This window comes from Sciurus vulgaris (assembly GCF_902686455.1).
Source record: "Sciurus vulgaris genome assembly, chromosome: 17".
Lineage (NCBI taxonomy): Eukaryota > Metazoa > Chordata > Mammalia > Rodentia > Sciuridae > Sciurus > Sciurus vulgaris.
In genome coordinates, this window is record NC_136478.1 from 18819026 (window position 1) to 18835276 (window position 16251).

Consider the following 16251-nt stretch of genomic DNA (forward strand, 5'->3'; position numbering starts at 1 on the left):
GGCTAACTCTGTAAGGAAAAGAGATTTAGCACTGGGACATAGCTCAATGGTAGAGTGCTTGCCTAGTAGCATGAGGCCCTGGGTTCAATCTCCAGTACTGCCAAAAACCAAACGACAGAGATTTATTTGGTTCAAAGTTCTAGAGGTTCGAAGGCATGACACCAGCATCATCTTGGCTCTGATGAGGACCTTGAGGTAGATAAGACATGCAGGAGGCAAAGACCGCATCTAGAAAAACAGGAATTCAGAGAGGCTGGGATCTCACAATTCCTTCCAAGGACATGCCCCTAATGACCCTAAGGACCTTACACCAGGCTCTACCTCTTAAAGTCTACCATCACTCATTGCCACACTAAACCAAACTTCGAGTATGCTAACCTTTGGGATAGACGAACAAAATTCAAACCATAACATTCCATCCCTGGCCCCAAGGTCCATGCCCTCACAATGCAAACGCTTTCATTCCACCCCTAAGAGTCTTAAAGTCTTAATTTCTTCCTGTGTCACTAAACAATCCAAGCATAAAATCTCCTCTAAGAATCAAGGCAAACTCTTTCAGTTCTGAGTTCCTGTTTAAAAAAAAAAAAAAAAAAAAGTCAAAAAGCAAACACAAGGGCTGGGATTGCAGCTCAGTTGTAGAGCGCCTACCTAGCACATGTGAGGCACTGGGTTCGATCCTCACATCACCTAAAAATAAAATAAATAAAATTAAGGAATTGTGTCCATCTACAAGTAAAAAATATTAAAAAAACAAACAAACAAAAACACAGGTTAGGCATGGTGGTGCATGCCTGTAATCCCAGCAGCTCTGTTGGCTGAGGCAGGAGGATCTCGGGTAAAAAGTCAGCCTCTGCAATTTAACGAAACCCTTAGCAACTCAGTGAGACCCTGTCTCTAAATAAAATATAAAAAGGATTGGGAATGTGGTTCAGTGGTTAAATGCCCCTGGGTTCAATTCCCAGCACCAACCCCCCCCAAAAACAAAAACAAAAACAAACAAACAAAAAATGAAAACAAGTACATACCTCCAAGATGCAATGGCAGGATGGGGAGAGGATAATTGCTCCTTTTGCAAAAGGAAAGAATTGAGAAGCAGAAAAGAGTAAATGGCCCCAAGAAAGACTGAACAACTCAGTAGGGCTGACATGAAATTCTAAATCTCCAAGTCCAGCTTCTTGTGCACATTGCAGCAGGGGTGAATGGCTGCTCTCACAGTTGCATGCTGATGTGTGTGGCTTTTTGAGGCTGGTGTGGCATGCTACTGTTTCTCTACCTTTCTGGGTCTCCACTTTGGTTCCACTTTCTTAGCTCCATTATGCATTGTCCCACTGGGGATTCCCTGAGGGGACTCTAACCCTGCAGCAAATTTCTGCCTGGTTTCAAAGCCTTTTCTTTTAAATGCGGAAGGAAGCCACCATGACCCCATAACTTTTGCACCTTGAATGCCTGCAGAACCTGCAACACGTGCACACCACAGAAATCTGCCAAGGGCACAAGTGCTGTGGGGCCTACTTGAACTATAGCTGCAGTGGCTGCAAAGCACATCATCAGATAATTGGAATGCTGAGGTGGCCCCAACCAGAGTCTATAGATGGCAACCCAGTGATTTCTTCCAACTGCAACCTGGTACTGAGAATTGAACCCAGGGCCTCGTGCAGACTAGGCAAGGGCTCTGCCACTGAGTTACACCCCCAGGCATTTTTATTTTGAGGCAGAATCTTGCTGGTCTCAGGCTTGCTATCCTCCAGACTCAGCCTCCTGAGTAGCTGTGATTACAGATGTGCACCATGTCCTTGAACCAAGGGGGAACCCCTTGGGGGAGACTGAGTTAAAGGACACTTAACTACTCACTTGACAAACATTAAATAAGTATTTGCTGGTCCCCAAACCTGCCAGGATATAGGCAACGCAACCTAGGCTCAGAAGCACCTGCCAAGCCTGAATTCCTGGAGGAAGGAGTGTCAGGGGCTCAGCCTCAGGTGGTCCCTGAAAACCATTATTGGCCTCTGCATTCCAATCCTGCCTCCCATAGGTTCCCACAGCCCAGCACTGTTGGGAGTTCATTTTCAGCACCTTTGGGGAGCAATCGGTATTCACTCGGATCTAATCAGCTGGTATGCTGAGAGCACTGCTTCTCCTTGACCTACAAACAATCAGCAAGGCTGCTGTGGATTCAGTTGCCCTTCCAAAGCACTCTGGTTCAAGCCATCACCAGCCCCTGCCTGGGCAGATGCTGCCTTTATTCTCCTGGTCTAATCCATAGCTGGACTGTGGGGCTCCTCCCAGTTGAGTTGTGTTACAAACTCCTTTATTTCAACCGGACAACATAGTGCTTCTTCTGGAGTCTGTGGTCCATCACTGCTGGGGTGAAGGTCGTCTTGTAATCTACCACTTATGACACCATCTTACAGAATCTTACAGAGGTCCTGGCATTGATGATGCACAATGAAGAAGTGTCTCAGGAGTATATCTGTATAAGTGTGTGTGTATGTGTGTGTGTGTGCTTTTGTGTGTACACATGTATAATATGCATAGAGAGAGAGAGAGAGAGAGAGAGAGAGAGAGAGAGAGAGAGAGAGAGAGAGAGAGAGAAAAGAGTGCAGAGAAGAAGATGGAGATGGAGTCTCAAAGTCTAGGGAAACCAGGCATGGTGGTGCACGCCTGTAATCCCAGTGGCTCAGGAAGCTGGGGCAGGAAAATAGCACGTTCACAGCGAGCCTCAGCAACTTAGAAAGGTCCTGTCTCAAAATAAAAAATAAAAAGGACTAGGAATGTCGTTCAATGGTTAAGTACCCCTGGGTTCAATCCCTAGTACCAAATCAAACCAAACAACAAACAAAAAACAAAACAAAAGTCTAGGGAAATGGGATACCGCTACACACCCATTCAATATAATCAAATTTTAAAACTCATAAAGAAACTGGTGGTGAGGATATGAAGCAACTGGCACCCTCATATATGGCTGGCTGGGAGGCAAAATTATAACAGTTATTTTGGAAGACATTTTGACATTTTCTTAAAAGTCAAACACATATTTGTCATATAACTCAGCAATTACACTCTCAGGTCTTTAAAAAAATTTGTTTGTAGTACTGGGCGTAAACCCACAGATGTTATACCTCTGAGTTACATCCCCAGATCTTTTTATTTTTTATTTTGAGACAAGGTCTCACTAAGGCCTCAAACTTGCCATCCTCCTGCTGCAGACTCCTGAGTGGCTAGGATTACAGGCCTGTGCCACTCCACCTTGCACTCTAAGGTCTTTATCCAAAAGAATTGAAAGCATGTATACACAGATAGTCACGTCTAAAAATGTTGAGATCAACTCTATTAAATATAGCCCCCAAACGGAAGTCACTCGGATGTACATCAACTGGTAAATGGATAAAGTGTGGCAGATGTGTACATGCAAGGCCACTCCCCAATAAAAGGAAAGAACTGTCACTTGAATCTCAAAATCATTACCTAAGTGACACAGTTAGTCACAAATGACTCCTTTGCTAGACTATTCTAGAAAGGCAATGAACAGCTCCAGAAAGCAATCAGGCAGTTGCCAGGGAGCTGAGGTCAGGATGATGATGGAATATAAATGGGCACTTGGGAATGTTTTGGAGCTTAAGAAGCATTCCAAACCTGAAGTGGTGCTGGTTACACGACTCCTACCTTTGCTCAAATTTACCAAACTTTGCAGCTAAAATGGGTGAAATTGAATTCATGGAGATTATCCACAAGAAAGCTCTTAAAAAGAATTACCAAACCTACTGTAAGCTAAAAACTACTCTGAGGACCCAGTTTGGGAAGCGGCCTGTGCATGCTCAGAACTGTAAACCGTACAGGGACAGGTTTACATCAGGAGCACAACAGAAATTTTCAGAACGCAGTGGAAGTAGTATGTACCAGTCCACACACATCAAGCACTAAAAAGAGACTAAAGAGCCAGTCAGCCCAGGCTTACTGTGATCCTAGCCTGCCACCTGGTGTCCACGATAGGCCACATGGCAAGCTTCGTCTTCCACCCTGAAAGCCATGGTGCCCTGTGGTTGGGGTGAAACGTGCTGGATGACAGAGGGGACTTTCTCTGCTGGGAAAACTGGTCCCCCATGGAGGCAAGTTGGGGAGAGGTAGGGCATAGGGGGAGTCTCAGGGTCCATGGAGTAAGGGACACAGCCTTTCCATGACAGAGAGAAAATGCTTCAGAGAAACAAAGGTGCATATTGAGCTTAATTTGGCACCTTTGATTGCTGAGATAAAAGATGAGAGGATTTTTATTGGAGGGTCCAGAAAAGTTAAGGACAAGATTGAGGTGAGAGGGCAAGTCAGTCACGTGGATGCCATAGTAGGTTGTGGATGGTCAGGAGGCTGCAGGGGGATTCTGAAAGATTCTGGATGGAGAGGCTCCTCAGGCAGCCAGGGAACAAGAATCTTTTCTGTTGTGTCTGGACCTCCTGAGCCCCTTGGAGGGCCTCTTCCAGGACACACCCCACAGATAACATCTTCCCAAGTGTGTTATGACCATGTCAGTGTGGGGCTCAGAGCGTGCAGATCCAGAGAGCAAGAACCAATGTCAGGAGACAGGACCCAGAGGACCCCACCTGGCTCTCCTGGACATGCCAGCTGGCCCAGCTTCCAGAAGCCAGTAGAAAATCCCATGCTTGCTTCTTGCAAGTCTGGAATCAGTCACCTCCTTGGGACAGAAATAGATGGTGTGTGGGTAGAATTAAATGTTAATGAGAAATAACATTAATCTCCAGGAAGGCTCAGGGATATGATTCTGTTTGTCATCTAGGTGGCTAAGATGTGGGAACTCTAAGTGCTTGGCCTGAAAGTTTGTGTCCTGCAAATTCATACATTGAAAGGTAGTCTCCGTGGGCTGCGGTTATAGCTCGGTTGGTAGAGTGCTTGCCTAGTATGCACAAAGCCCTGGATTCTCTCTCTCTCTCACACACACACACACGCAAATTGCCATAAATAATAAAATCAGTCTACACATTGGGCTTGATTTAAAAAGAAAAAAAGAGAGCCAGACGGAATGTGATAAATCACTGGGAGGGGAGCCAGTTTAGTAACTGTATAAAAGAGGACAAGAGAGCTTGTTCACTCCTTCTGCCAAGCAAGGATACAGTGAGAAGGTACCATCTAGAAATCAAAGCAAGATCTTCCCAGACAACAAATCTACTGACAATTTGATTCTGAATTTGTCAGTTGCTAACACAAAGAGCAGGAAATTTCCACTGTTTATGAGATACCCAGTTTATTGTGTTTATTTGTTTATATTTTGATGGTGGTACAGTGATTAAACCCGGGCCTTCCACATGATAGGCAAACACTCTACCACTGAGCTACATCCGAGACCCTTTATATTTTATTTTGAGCTGGGGTCTCCCCAAGTTGCCCAGTCTGGACTTGCATATGTGAATTCTTCTCCCTCAGCCTCCCAAGTAGCTGGGATTATGGGTATGTGCCACTGTGCCTAGCTAGATTATACTTTTTTTTTGTTTTACAGCAGCCTGATGGGCTTCTGATGTACAGGTTTTCTCTTGGTCTCCCTCAGATACGAGAACATGGGGTACTTGCTGAGAGGTGGGCAAGAGTTTGTGAAACTTAGGTCAGCACCGCTTCCTAAAATATCTCTCTCAAAGTGGGAGACTGGAAACTGGGAGGAGAGGAGGCAGAGGGTGCAGGGAAGGAGGGTGAAGTTCAGTGGGGTATGGAGGAAGGTGGGCATCCACTGGGCTTACCCATCCACAGCTTCCTGGGGGATTTACTGAGTGTATCTAACAAGAAGTACCCATGGCAGCTGGGCAATGATCATCATGAGATGAGTTCTTCATCAGTGTTGGCTGAATGGATGAATGAAGAGTGGATGAATGACTATGTGAATGAGGGGGTCAACCCTGGCTGCGGGGTGGACATGCGTGGGCAGCACAGGCAGACCCACCTGCATTTAAGCCATCCCTCCCTCTCTGACACAGGGAGCTACAGCTTCGTGCGCTTCACCTTAATTCCCTTTAAATCTTGGATCTTCTGAGGAAGGGTCTTGGTCCAGAACTGCAGCCTGTGGGCCTTTAGAGCCCGGCCCACAGTAGGTTGGATGTCCAATTGCAGGTACTGCCCATCCTGGTCAAACAGCGGCCAGTGGGGTAGGTCTTCTCCATTAGGGTTCCTGTGCACATGCCCTCCCAACAGGGCAGGGCAAGGGTCAATCTGAGCTCTGCTGAGTTCTGACTTGACCAACCCTGTTTGGGACAGGCCAGGCAGCCAGGGGGGCAGGGGTTTGAGAATGGGTAGAGGTATCCCCTTGTAGGGAAGTAATGACCTCTCACTAGTGTGGTTCCCCACAGGGCAGGGCAACCTGGCCTGTTGTGCCCTTCCCTGTCAGAGGCTGGCTGCCATGGTAACCCAGCACTATGGCTGAAAATCCTGGCCACAGTGAGAAGAGACCAGTGACGAGCACCCACAGAGCACCGTCTTTCAGAGCAGGTCTTCAGGTTGGAGAGAGGGCTAGGATGTGATTAAGGACACATGTGTGCTAATGAGGTCACCTCAGACAAGGGGAGCAGGGGAGGACCCAATTCCCCCTGGGGAGGCTGAGGGGTGCAGGTGTCCTCACCCATTTCGAGCAAAGTTGGCCCAGTACTTCATCATCCTCCTGCTCAGCAGCTCCTCCTCCTCAGTGAGCTCAACTGTGGGGAGGAGGAAGACAAGGGTCCAGGTGCTGGTGAAGCCCATCCAGCTGCCCACTCCTTGCCACACTCACCACCCCAGCAGTAGACTGAATGGATCTGAGGACTGGGTCCCTTCTGTTAGAGTTTGGATCTGAAGTGTGCCGCTGGCCCATGTGTTGAAGGCTTTGCCCCCAGTGGGTTGCACTGTTGGGAGGTGTTGTCAACACTGTGGATGGGACCTAGTTGAAGAGGTGGGTCACTGGGGGCATGCCTTTAAAGGTATATTTTGTCCCTGGTCCCTGTGTCTATTTCATTCTCTCTCCTCCTGACTGCCATGATGTGAGCAGCTCTGCTCCACTACTAACTCCCTGCCATGATGTCCTGCGTCACCACAGACTCAGAACCAATGGAATCAAGTGACCATGAATTGAAATTGTTGAAATTGTGAGCCAGAATAAAACTTTCCTCCTTGAAGTAGAATATCTCAGGTATTTTGTCACAGAAAGCTGAATATACCTGCCCTATCCCAGTAGCCCTGGGGGACAGCCCCTCCCCTAGTCCAACTTGCCCTTACTCATTCCAGCTCCTTGCTGAATTGACCCAGGCCTCCCCAATCCAGAAGGCCCCTTTTTCTTCTCAACCTCTGAAGTCATCTAAGAAACAAATATGGATTTAAATGCCTTCCTCTGCACACACTCTGGACACCATGGTTGGGGTGGGCAGCTTGAGGGAGCACAGACTGGAGTGGGAAGGGCTCAGATTCTAATCCAGGGACACCTTTCAGCTGTGAGATGGTGAACACCTGATCATACCCTCTCTCTGAGACTCAGTTTCCTTGTGTGGATGCCACTGGGACACAGTTCCTAGAGAACAAAGACTCACCTTGATTGCCCCAGAAAAAGGATCTGAAGAGAAAGAGAATCTCGTCACCATGGTCAGCCTTCACGTGGGGTGGCTTGATGTCCTTAAAGTAGTTGGGCCGATGCTGGAACTCGTAGAAGTAGACAGGGGCATGGGAACCTGGGGAATGGGGTGATCAGGCAGTGACAGGGTGATCCCGTCACTGGAGTTCTCTTCTGAGTCACTGTTGGTGACAAAATACACAGGTCCAAGGCTGACTTCAACCTGGACAGTGGATTGGGCAGCCCCAGGATGGAATTCAGGCCATGGGAAGGGCCTTCAATTGATCATGGCCTTGACCTTTCTAGCTGTGTGGTTTTGAGCCGGTCACTAAGTCAGTTTCCTCACCTATAAAAGAGGGGAGTTGCTTACACTCTTCCTGAGGTCTTACCAAGATGAGGGCACTTAGTGCTGGCACCAGGGGCCTAATAAAGACATAGTTCAGGACCTGGGCATCACAATCCTCCTGGGACCCAGAGCTCTGAGCTGCTCCCTAAGCCATCAGGAGTCAGGTACAGATATACTCACGCTGAAAATGTGCTACTTGGAGTGCAGGGATCACAAACATGAAGTCCCCCATCATTTCCTGGAACTGGCATTGAAGAGTATTGGGGTCCTCATTGTCCCCCATGTACTCCTCCATCAACAGGTCACCAAATTCAGCAGGCAGCATCTATCCCAGGGGGATCAGGAGAAGTCCTGTCAGGCAGGTGCTGGACAAGGGATGTAGTAGCTTGAGGGTGGAGAGAGGGATCTGGGATGGGTCAGGACATAGGGCAGAGCTGTCAAGCTGTGGGGTGATTCCACCCACAAATGCACAGAGTTCAACCTTTGTTGCTGGGAGTTGCTCTATGGGAAGGATATCCAGGGGTATCCTATCACTTTTTTTTTTTTTTTTTTTTTTTTGTACAAAGGATTGAATGCTTTACACTGAACTATAACCCCAGTCCATTTATTTATTTATTTATTCATTTATGTTTTGGTACCAGGGATAGAACCCCTTACCACTGAGACACATCCCCAGCCCTTTATTGGATTTTACTTAGAGACAGGTCTCACTGAGTTGCTTAGTGTCTTGATAAGTTGCTGAGTCTGTTGTTGAATCATGGTCCTCCTGCTTCAGCCTCCCAAGCTACTGGGATTAAGGTGTATACGCTGGCACCTAGCCCTCCTTTTAATTTTTTTATTTTGACATAGGGTCTCACTAAGTTGCTCAAGGCTGGCATTGAACTTGAGGTCCTCCTGTTTCAGTCTTCTGAGTCACTGGGATTATAGGCACCTTCACCTTGCTCAGTACCTCTCCCTTTTTGGCAGGATCCCAAGAGACTCACCATCTGTGCTGCTGTTCTCTGCAGAACACCCTGCACAGTCTTTCTGTCTATTTCCTTCTGGATGTCAACAGTGCCCATGCTCTGTGGGGTAGGGGCGAGTGTGTGTTATGGTTCAAATAGGCCAGGGACTTTAGGATGTGCTCTCCATACACCTAGGGACTCAGAGCTATGTCTCACCGAGGGAATGACCCAGCCATACTCATCATTGTTGACACCAATGATGCTGGGGACAGGTTGAAAATCAGCAGAAGTCAGAAGCTCCTGGGGGTGCCTGGGCAGGAAGACCCCATCTACCACACCAGCAATAGTCTTGAAGGCCTGAGGAAGCATTCAAAGTCACAAAGCAGAGTCAGGTCCTAGACAATTTTTGATGTTTTCTCAGTGCCTTTCACTCCTGTCTGTCCTGGATACTAATAACTGCCCTAGGAAATCCTACTCCTGGCTTACTATACCTAGGACTCCTTTCCAGGATACCTGGGGATGGAGGCAAAGTAACTGCTCCAGGGAGTTGGAAGGGCACCCAAGTCATTCTGCCCCACAGGCTATCACACATCTTTCATCCACACCCATGACCATTCAGCCTGACCTTGGTAATAGCCAGCATTTCCTCTTCACTCTTGCCCCGCAGGCAGCTCACCAGAGCCTCTGACTTGACCTGCCCACAGGCAGACAGGTTGGCCACCATCTGCAAAGGGACCAGGCAGGGTCTGGATCATCCCTCCAGGTGGTGAGTGGGGGTGTTGCCCAAGATCCCAACCAAGGGCAGGCACCACCAATATTCAAAAGTTACTGTGTGTGGATTGCTGCAGGTGTGAAATTGTTCCACCTTCCCTGAAGCTCAGCTGTCAGTCATAGGAGCCATCAGACCTGCTTACACGGTTCAGGGTGCAGCTTTGCAGAGCATAGAACAAACTCAACCACTGTGAGGTAGAGGTGTTTGGATTCTGACCCTTGAACCCCTCAGCAATTCCATGGCAGTTGCCAAGGATCCTCAACTGTTGTTGTCCTCAGTGAACAGAAAGTGTAGCAGAGGCTCTGAAAGTGAGAGTCTGGGTTTGGTGGTTGAGGGCACTCACTGTGGAAACCACCTCAGATGAGCTGGTTATAAGGCTGGGAAGCAGGGCCACCCCGCTCTCCATGATGGCACCATGGAAGAGTCCTCGGGACACTGGAGACACCACAAGTGAGGACACACTAGTGCCACCAGCAGACTCGCCAAAAATGGTCACAAGATCAGGATTGCCTCCAAAGTGGGCAATATTCTGCTGGACCCAGCGAAGGGCAGCCACTTGGTCCAGGTAGCCCCAGTTGCCAGTGGCATGCTGGTCTCCAGTGCTGAGAAATAGCAAGCACAGTGATCACTGGATAGTTCTCCTTCTGTTCAGCCCCTGTGGACCATCCCAGCCCCAGACTTACCTGAAGAAACCCAGAACACCCAGACGGTACTGGATAGTGACCACCACCACATCCTCAAAGGCTGCCAGACTGGAACCATCATACATGGATGCCATGCCTATAACTAGTGCACCACCATGGATCCATACCATAACCTGGGAAATCAAGAGGCATACCACATGGTTCCCACCCAGCCCAAACCTCTCCTGGGCTGCCCTAAAGACTAAACACAGCTTTGGCTTGTGCAGCTACCCACACAGATAAAAATCCAGCAGACCTGGGTCATGGGTGAATGACCCAAGTTCAGTCATTAATCCTGGTCTCCCATACTTTGAGGTCCACCCTATGTATCAAAGCCTGGATCTATTACTTCCTGAATCTTTTGCAAAGTATAAATAAAGGGGGTGTCTCCTTGGAATTTCCAAGTAACATTAATCAAATTTGTTCTGCAGAAGAGCTCAAAACAATCTGCCACTATCATTTTTTGTGACTTAGTGTCGTCCTTGCATACCAAAGTGGGTCCCCTGGGAACAACTTAGTTGAATGAGTCCAGTGTGCATCCCATGGTCACAGTCTCTGACCTCTGGGCATAGCCAGGACCCTTTCAGCACCAGCTTGCCCACTGGCATAGGGGCCTTCTTGGACCTGATAGTAAGAGGTTTCTCACCATTGTCCATACTGTGGTGGTCCCAAGCAGATCTTGTTCTCTCTAAACTTACAGAACAAATGTACTTCCACTCCCAGGCAGTGACAGCCTGACACTCACAGGCAGGTTAGAGCCCTCACGGGCATGGGCAGGCGTGTAGATGCTGAGGAGCAGGCAGTCCTCCGACATGGGGATGGAAGGTAGGGTCAGATTCAGCAGCTTCAGAGACTGTGTATTCATTGCTTTGGTGTCCTGCAGACACCTGGTGATCAACCATGGTAGACAATCAACCCAGTGTCTGAGCAATGGTCAAAAGCAGGCTTGGCTTCAGATTTCCTCCAAGATCACTCCGGGTCCCAGTTCCACCTGGTGCCCTGCTCATACTTCTTTCCTCTCTAACTTCCCACCATGTTGCAAGCCCAGGCTTGGGGGAAGCTGGGATGGAGTCCAGACCACCAGGGAGGCTTTGAGGTTGTTGAGCACTTGCATCCCACTCCTCCTGAGCCTCTGAAGTCAGGACTCTTGGGGCCTGTCTGGGAAACACTGACTGCATGTGTTGACATTTACCACTTTTCCCTGTCATAGGTGTCCCCACAGGGGTGGTGCTGTGCATGAATGGGTAGAGGTGAGTTTCCCATAGAACATAGTGGGACAACTCCCAGCCCAAGTCCAGACTCTCAGGGAAGCGCATCCCTCCCACAGAGGCTCTGGCTGTAATCACATGCACATCTTCCTTGGCCACTGGCACCTGGCCCTGGCCCTGGGGGTTGGCCTAGTGACTGTAGAAGGTGGGTTCCCCAAGGAGACACCACTGCTCTCCTCCTCAGGGATCTACAGTATGTACTGATGGAGTCAGGGTGTTTTATAGGTTCTTAGAGCCAATCTGAACCTCTCCCTAACACTTGTCCCCTGGTTGCAGAGAATATCTGGCATAACAGGATCTGGGACAAATGTAATCTCTGTAACTAATTCCCTCTGGGTGCCAAGGCCTGAGATGGGAGCCTGGGCCAGTTAGCAACTTCCACTCTCTGAGCCTCAGCATGCTCTTTGGAAAAATGCATGTGAAAATCTTCTCAATGCAGAGGGAAAAGTGCCTGGGCAGTTCAGATGAAGGAACCACTGCAGCCTGGCCAGAGCTCAGAGTACCCATGCCCACCCCAGGCCCTGAGGTTTCCTGAACCCCAGCAGAGCTTACATGGCTGGGTGGGAGGTCCCATCCCTCACACCACTCCAAGGTTCAGGGGGCTCAGGGGCGGCAAAGCGCAGTGGTCCTAGAGGTGGCTTGGCAAAGGGAATTCCCAGGAAGGTGTGAACTCCCACATCGGTGCCCTTCACGTGGACGAGGCTGCCCCGCACTTGCCCGGTGTGGGTGGTCCGGATGGGGCTGACTGAGTCCTGGCCTGTGGGCAGAGAGATGCACTTCAGGTTGGTTCTCCCAGTTAGCTGCTGGCCTACAGTACTGAGGCCTGGTTGGTCCTCCTCAGCTCTGGCTTGTGGAGGACCTTGATCTGCAAACATTCACTTCAGAAACTTTTGCCTGTCCCACTGTGACCCTCCACCACTGCCTCCTGATTCTATTCTGATGACACAGCCAGAATTAATTTATCCACAGACACAGAGAGCAGCCTGGGGGGTGTGTAAGGTGGGGTTCGGTTTACATTGAGGGGAAAGAGGTGGACTTGCTTGTGCTTACATTGAGGTGTAAGCACAAAACCACTCAAATGTGTCATCAAGTAGGAGGAATGCATGGCGCAGTAATTATTTTTCAAAGTTGGTGTCAAAATCTACCTATTTGCAAATTATGAACCTTATTTGAATCTTGATTTTCAGAAGAGACCCTGTATTAGTCTCATCATGTAATAAATTAGAACACTGAGTAGATATTTAATTATTGTGAAAACTTACAGTGTGTGGAACTGCCTTATCTACCTACCTATGTTCAATACCATATGAGTACCTATGTCAATCTTTCTTTTTTTCATAGGAACTGATGAAACATTTAGTCCTGATGTGATGACTGGGGTTTCTTTCAAATGATGGTGCAAAGGTCAGGGTGCATTTCACATAGTCTAGGTGGTGCCGGTCCTGATCCTTGTTGAAAGTGGCTGATGGGCACATTGGTTACCTTTACTTTCTGACTCCTATAAGGCTCATCCCTCTGCGCCATGCAGCTTTTGGTCAGTCACATCCCAGTCCTACCTGTGTCTCATGGCACAGGGAGGTGTCCTACCCAGAGTGGATCCTAATGCCTCAATATGTGTCAACTGCTGTGGTTGAGGCTAGGCTTGGCAGCAGAGAGGGCAATCTACCAACGACTTTCTGCGATGTGTTGGATGTGTTTTGTTCTCCAGTGCTCTGTGTGCTGGCAGCTATTTGCCCTGTGCCTTTTCTACATTGTATATTGAAACCATGGAACTTGTTGGAAGTAGTTTTTTTCAGATAGGACTTGGGCCTTTGGACTTTTGAGTCCTGCTGAAATGATTCAAGTCTTTTAGGACTGGAGGCATGAAATGAATGCATTTTGTATTTGAAAGAAAGATGTGAACCTTGTGTGGCAGGGGCACCATGCTCTGGTTTGGATGTGGTTTACCAGCCAAGGGCTTATTTTGTGAGTGACTGGTCCCCAAGGATGTGGTAGCTGTCAGAAGGAGAGTTTAATGATTGACTTAGGACTGTCCTGTGAAGGGATTAATGCTAGTCTTTCAGAGTGAATTAGATCTCACAGGGTGGATTAATTCCTTTGAGGTGAGTGTGAGTTTTTATAAAAGAGCATGTGTGCCTCTTCCCTGTCTACTGGCTTCCTCTCTCACCATGTGATCTCTCTCCCACCAGGTCCTACAGTGTCATGCCATTGCCATGTTGTGACACAGCTGGAAGGCCAAGCAGAGAAGGGCACCTGAGCAGACATTTTCAGACTCTATTACTGTGAGTTAAATAAATCTTTTTCTTTTATGCATCATACAGGGTCAGGTCAGTTGTATTGTTTTAGCACCCAAAATTGAACTAAGCCATGCTCCAAGTCAAAAGGCACGTTCTTTGTGCCAGGTGTGGTGGCACATGTCTGTAATCCCCAGTGGCTCAGGAGGCTGAGGCAGGAGGATTCCGAGTTTGAAACCAGCCTCAGCAAATTCACAAGACCCTAAGCACCTTAGGGAGATCCTGTCTCAACATACAATAAAAAGGGCTGGGGAGGTGGCTCAGTGGTCAAGCAACCCTAGGTTCAGTCTAGTATGATTAAATGAGGGAGTAGGGCCGTTGCTCCTCTTCCCGGGAACATGCTACCTACACATAATTCCTTGCTGGGCAAAATCTCTCTTCCTGGAATTTACTGCAGACAGCAATCACAGATGGCTCAGATTTGTGTTGTGACAACAATGGACAAAGTCTGCAAAAATGTCCCTGATTAGAGCCTTGTTAGATCAACGGTACATTATCCTTTTCCACTAAAAGGTAGAGGAAGCTGTATCATGTAAGACTGTGAGGTGACTCCTTTGTTCGGAAGTGGGAAGGCATGGTACCAGAAAGTGGGTGAGTTTGTGATTATTTAGGTAGAAACCAAACATGAGGAAAAAAAAATGTACATATTACACACACACAGACAGACAGATACACACAGAAACACACACACCATAAAGTCGTGGGCACTGTGTGTAAGATGCTGAGGCCTTGATGGTTCCTGTGAAGGAGCCAGGACTGGGTGGGGCAGAAGACAGCGGAACCCAAATCTATGCTCTCTTATGAGTTATTAATGATTATTTCTGAATGGGTGATGCCAAAACAATATTTAAAATGGCAGCCATGGGTGAGGTTGGGCAGCTCTTCTTGTCTGGAAATCCGAGTGACTTTTGAGAGGAGCCTGGTCAACAGCAGGGAAGAGAGGAACACACTCTGGGGGTGTGCCATGGGGAGAAGGGAGTGGGGACTCCTTCAGGGCAGATTGGGGGAACGTAGCAGCAGATAAGGTCGGCGCCACAGTAGAAGCCTTTTAGGTGAGAGGATCAAGGTCCAAGGACAGCCCAGGCATCCTGCCAACCTTGCCTAACTTCTGATTAGGGCCTGGATGCTGCCTGTAGGCTCACAACCCCATTACCTTTGCCCTAATGGTCAACCCATGCCCTTGCTTCAGGTCAGGCGAGTAAGGTAAGAGGAACCCAGTGACATCTCAGGTCCCCTTTAGGATGGCATGACCTAGGGCCAATGGCAGCACTTAGGTATGATTAAGTTGCTGGGTTTTCTCCCCGTTGGCAGCTCAAGCTCCAGCACAGCACAGACTCGAGGTCCTGAGTTCCTCATCCAGAGACAGCCAAGTTGGCCTTGCTTTTCTGGGTTCCTCAGAATCCCTTCAAGGTCTGCCCTCTCCTTGGTGTTGGTGTCCTCTGGTAGTCTGACCATCTCTGCCCTTCAGGGAGGCCACCCGGGGCCTTTGGGGGAGCTGGGGTGGCCTCATATTCCCCACTGTCCTCTGTTATTTCCCCCATCCCCCGGCCCCCTGGCCCCTTCCCTCCTGCAGCCTCAGTCTCTGCTCCACACCCTATGGCTGATGGGATCCCGGATTCTGACCCCCCAAATCATGATGGGAGCCTCACCGTGGCCTTGGAGGAGGAGTAGCAGGAGCCCACAGGCCATGATGCCCAGCCGCTCATGAGGTCTGTGCGGCCACATGGTCAGCTCCCAGGGCTGTTTCTGCCCTGCTGCAATTGATCTGCTGCAGAGGTCACTGCAGAGTAGGGCCTGGGCCCAGGTGGAGTTTGGACCCTGCAGGGTTGAGGCGGGGTAATGAGTGACGCCTTGCAAGGTGGGCATTGTGGGAGAGCTACTATGAACCTGCAGGGGTCACAGGGCCAGTGCACAGTGGGCAGGGCTGGGCTGAGCCACTCTGTCAGCTCCCAAGTTGCTGCACAGCCACTGCAGCTGCTCTGAGGTCCCAGGAACCCACTCCTCACCCCTGGAGTCACTAATTCACTGCTAGTAGTCACTGGCTCTTTTAGTCAAAATGTTTTTTCACTACTGTGACCAAAAGAACGCACAGGAACAACACAGAGAGGCAAAGTGTATCTGGGGGCTCATGGTTTCAGAGATGTCAGAGCCAGAAAGCTGGCTCCGTTCCTTGGGGCTCAAGGTGAAGCTTAACATCATGGCGGAAGTGTGTAGTGGAGGAGAGCAGCTCAAGACATCATACCAGGAAACAGAGAGAGAGAGAAAGAGAGAGAGAGAGAGAGAGAGAGAGAGAGAGAGAGAGCGTTTCCCTCAACACAGACAAAATATACACCCCAATGACCCACCTCCTCCAGCTTCACCCTACCTGACTACAGTT

The 16251-nt window shown here is 48.9% G+C and overlaps 1 protein-coding gene across 1 annotated transcript; it reads right to left on the reverse strand.

Annotated features, from left to right (window-relative positions):
• Positions 1–5043: 5043 nt before the first annotated feature.
• Positions 5044–15668, reverse strand: LOC306648879 (cocaine esterase-like). The gene is made up of 12 exons (XM_079119302.1): positions 15524–15668; positions 12133–12337; positions 11058–11199; positions 10313–10446; positions 9973–10231; positions 9483–9581; positions 9074–9214; positions 8897–8977; positions 8094–8238; positions 7548–7685; positions 6611–6683; positions 5044–6163 (listed from the first exon to the last, which is right to left on the reverse strand). The coding sequence occupies exons 1-12, from the start codon at positions 15597–15599 to the stop codon at positions 5977–5979; spliced, it is 1680 nt and encodes a 559-aa protein (XP_078975428.1). The 5' UTR covers positions 15600–15668; the 3' UTR covers positions 5044–5976.
• Positions 15669–16251: the final 583 nt, after the last annotated feature.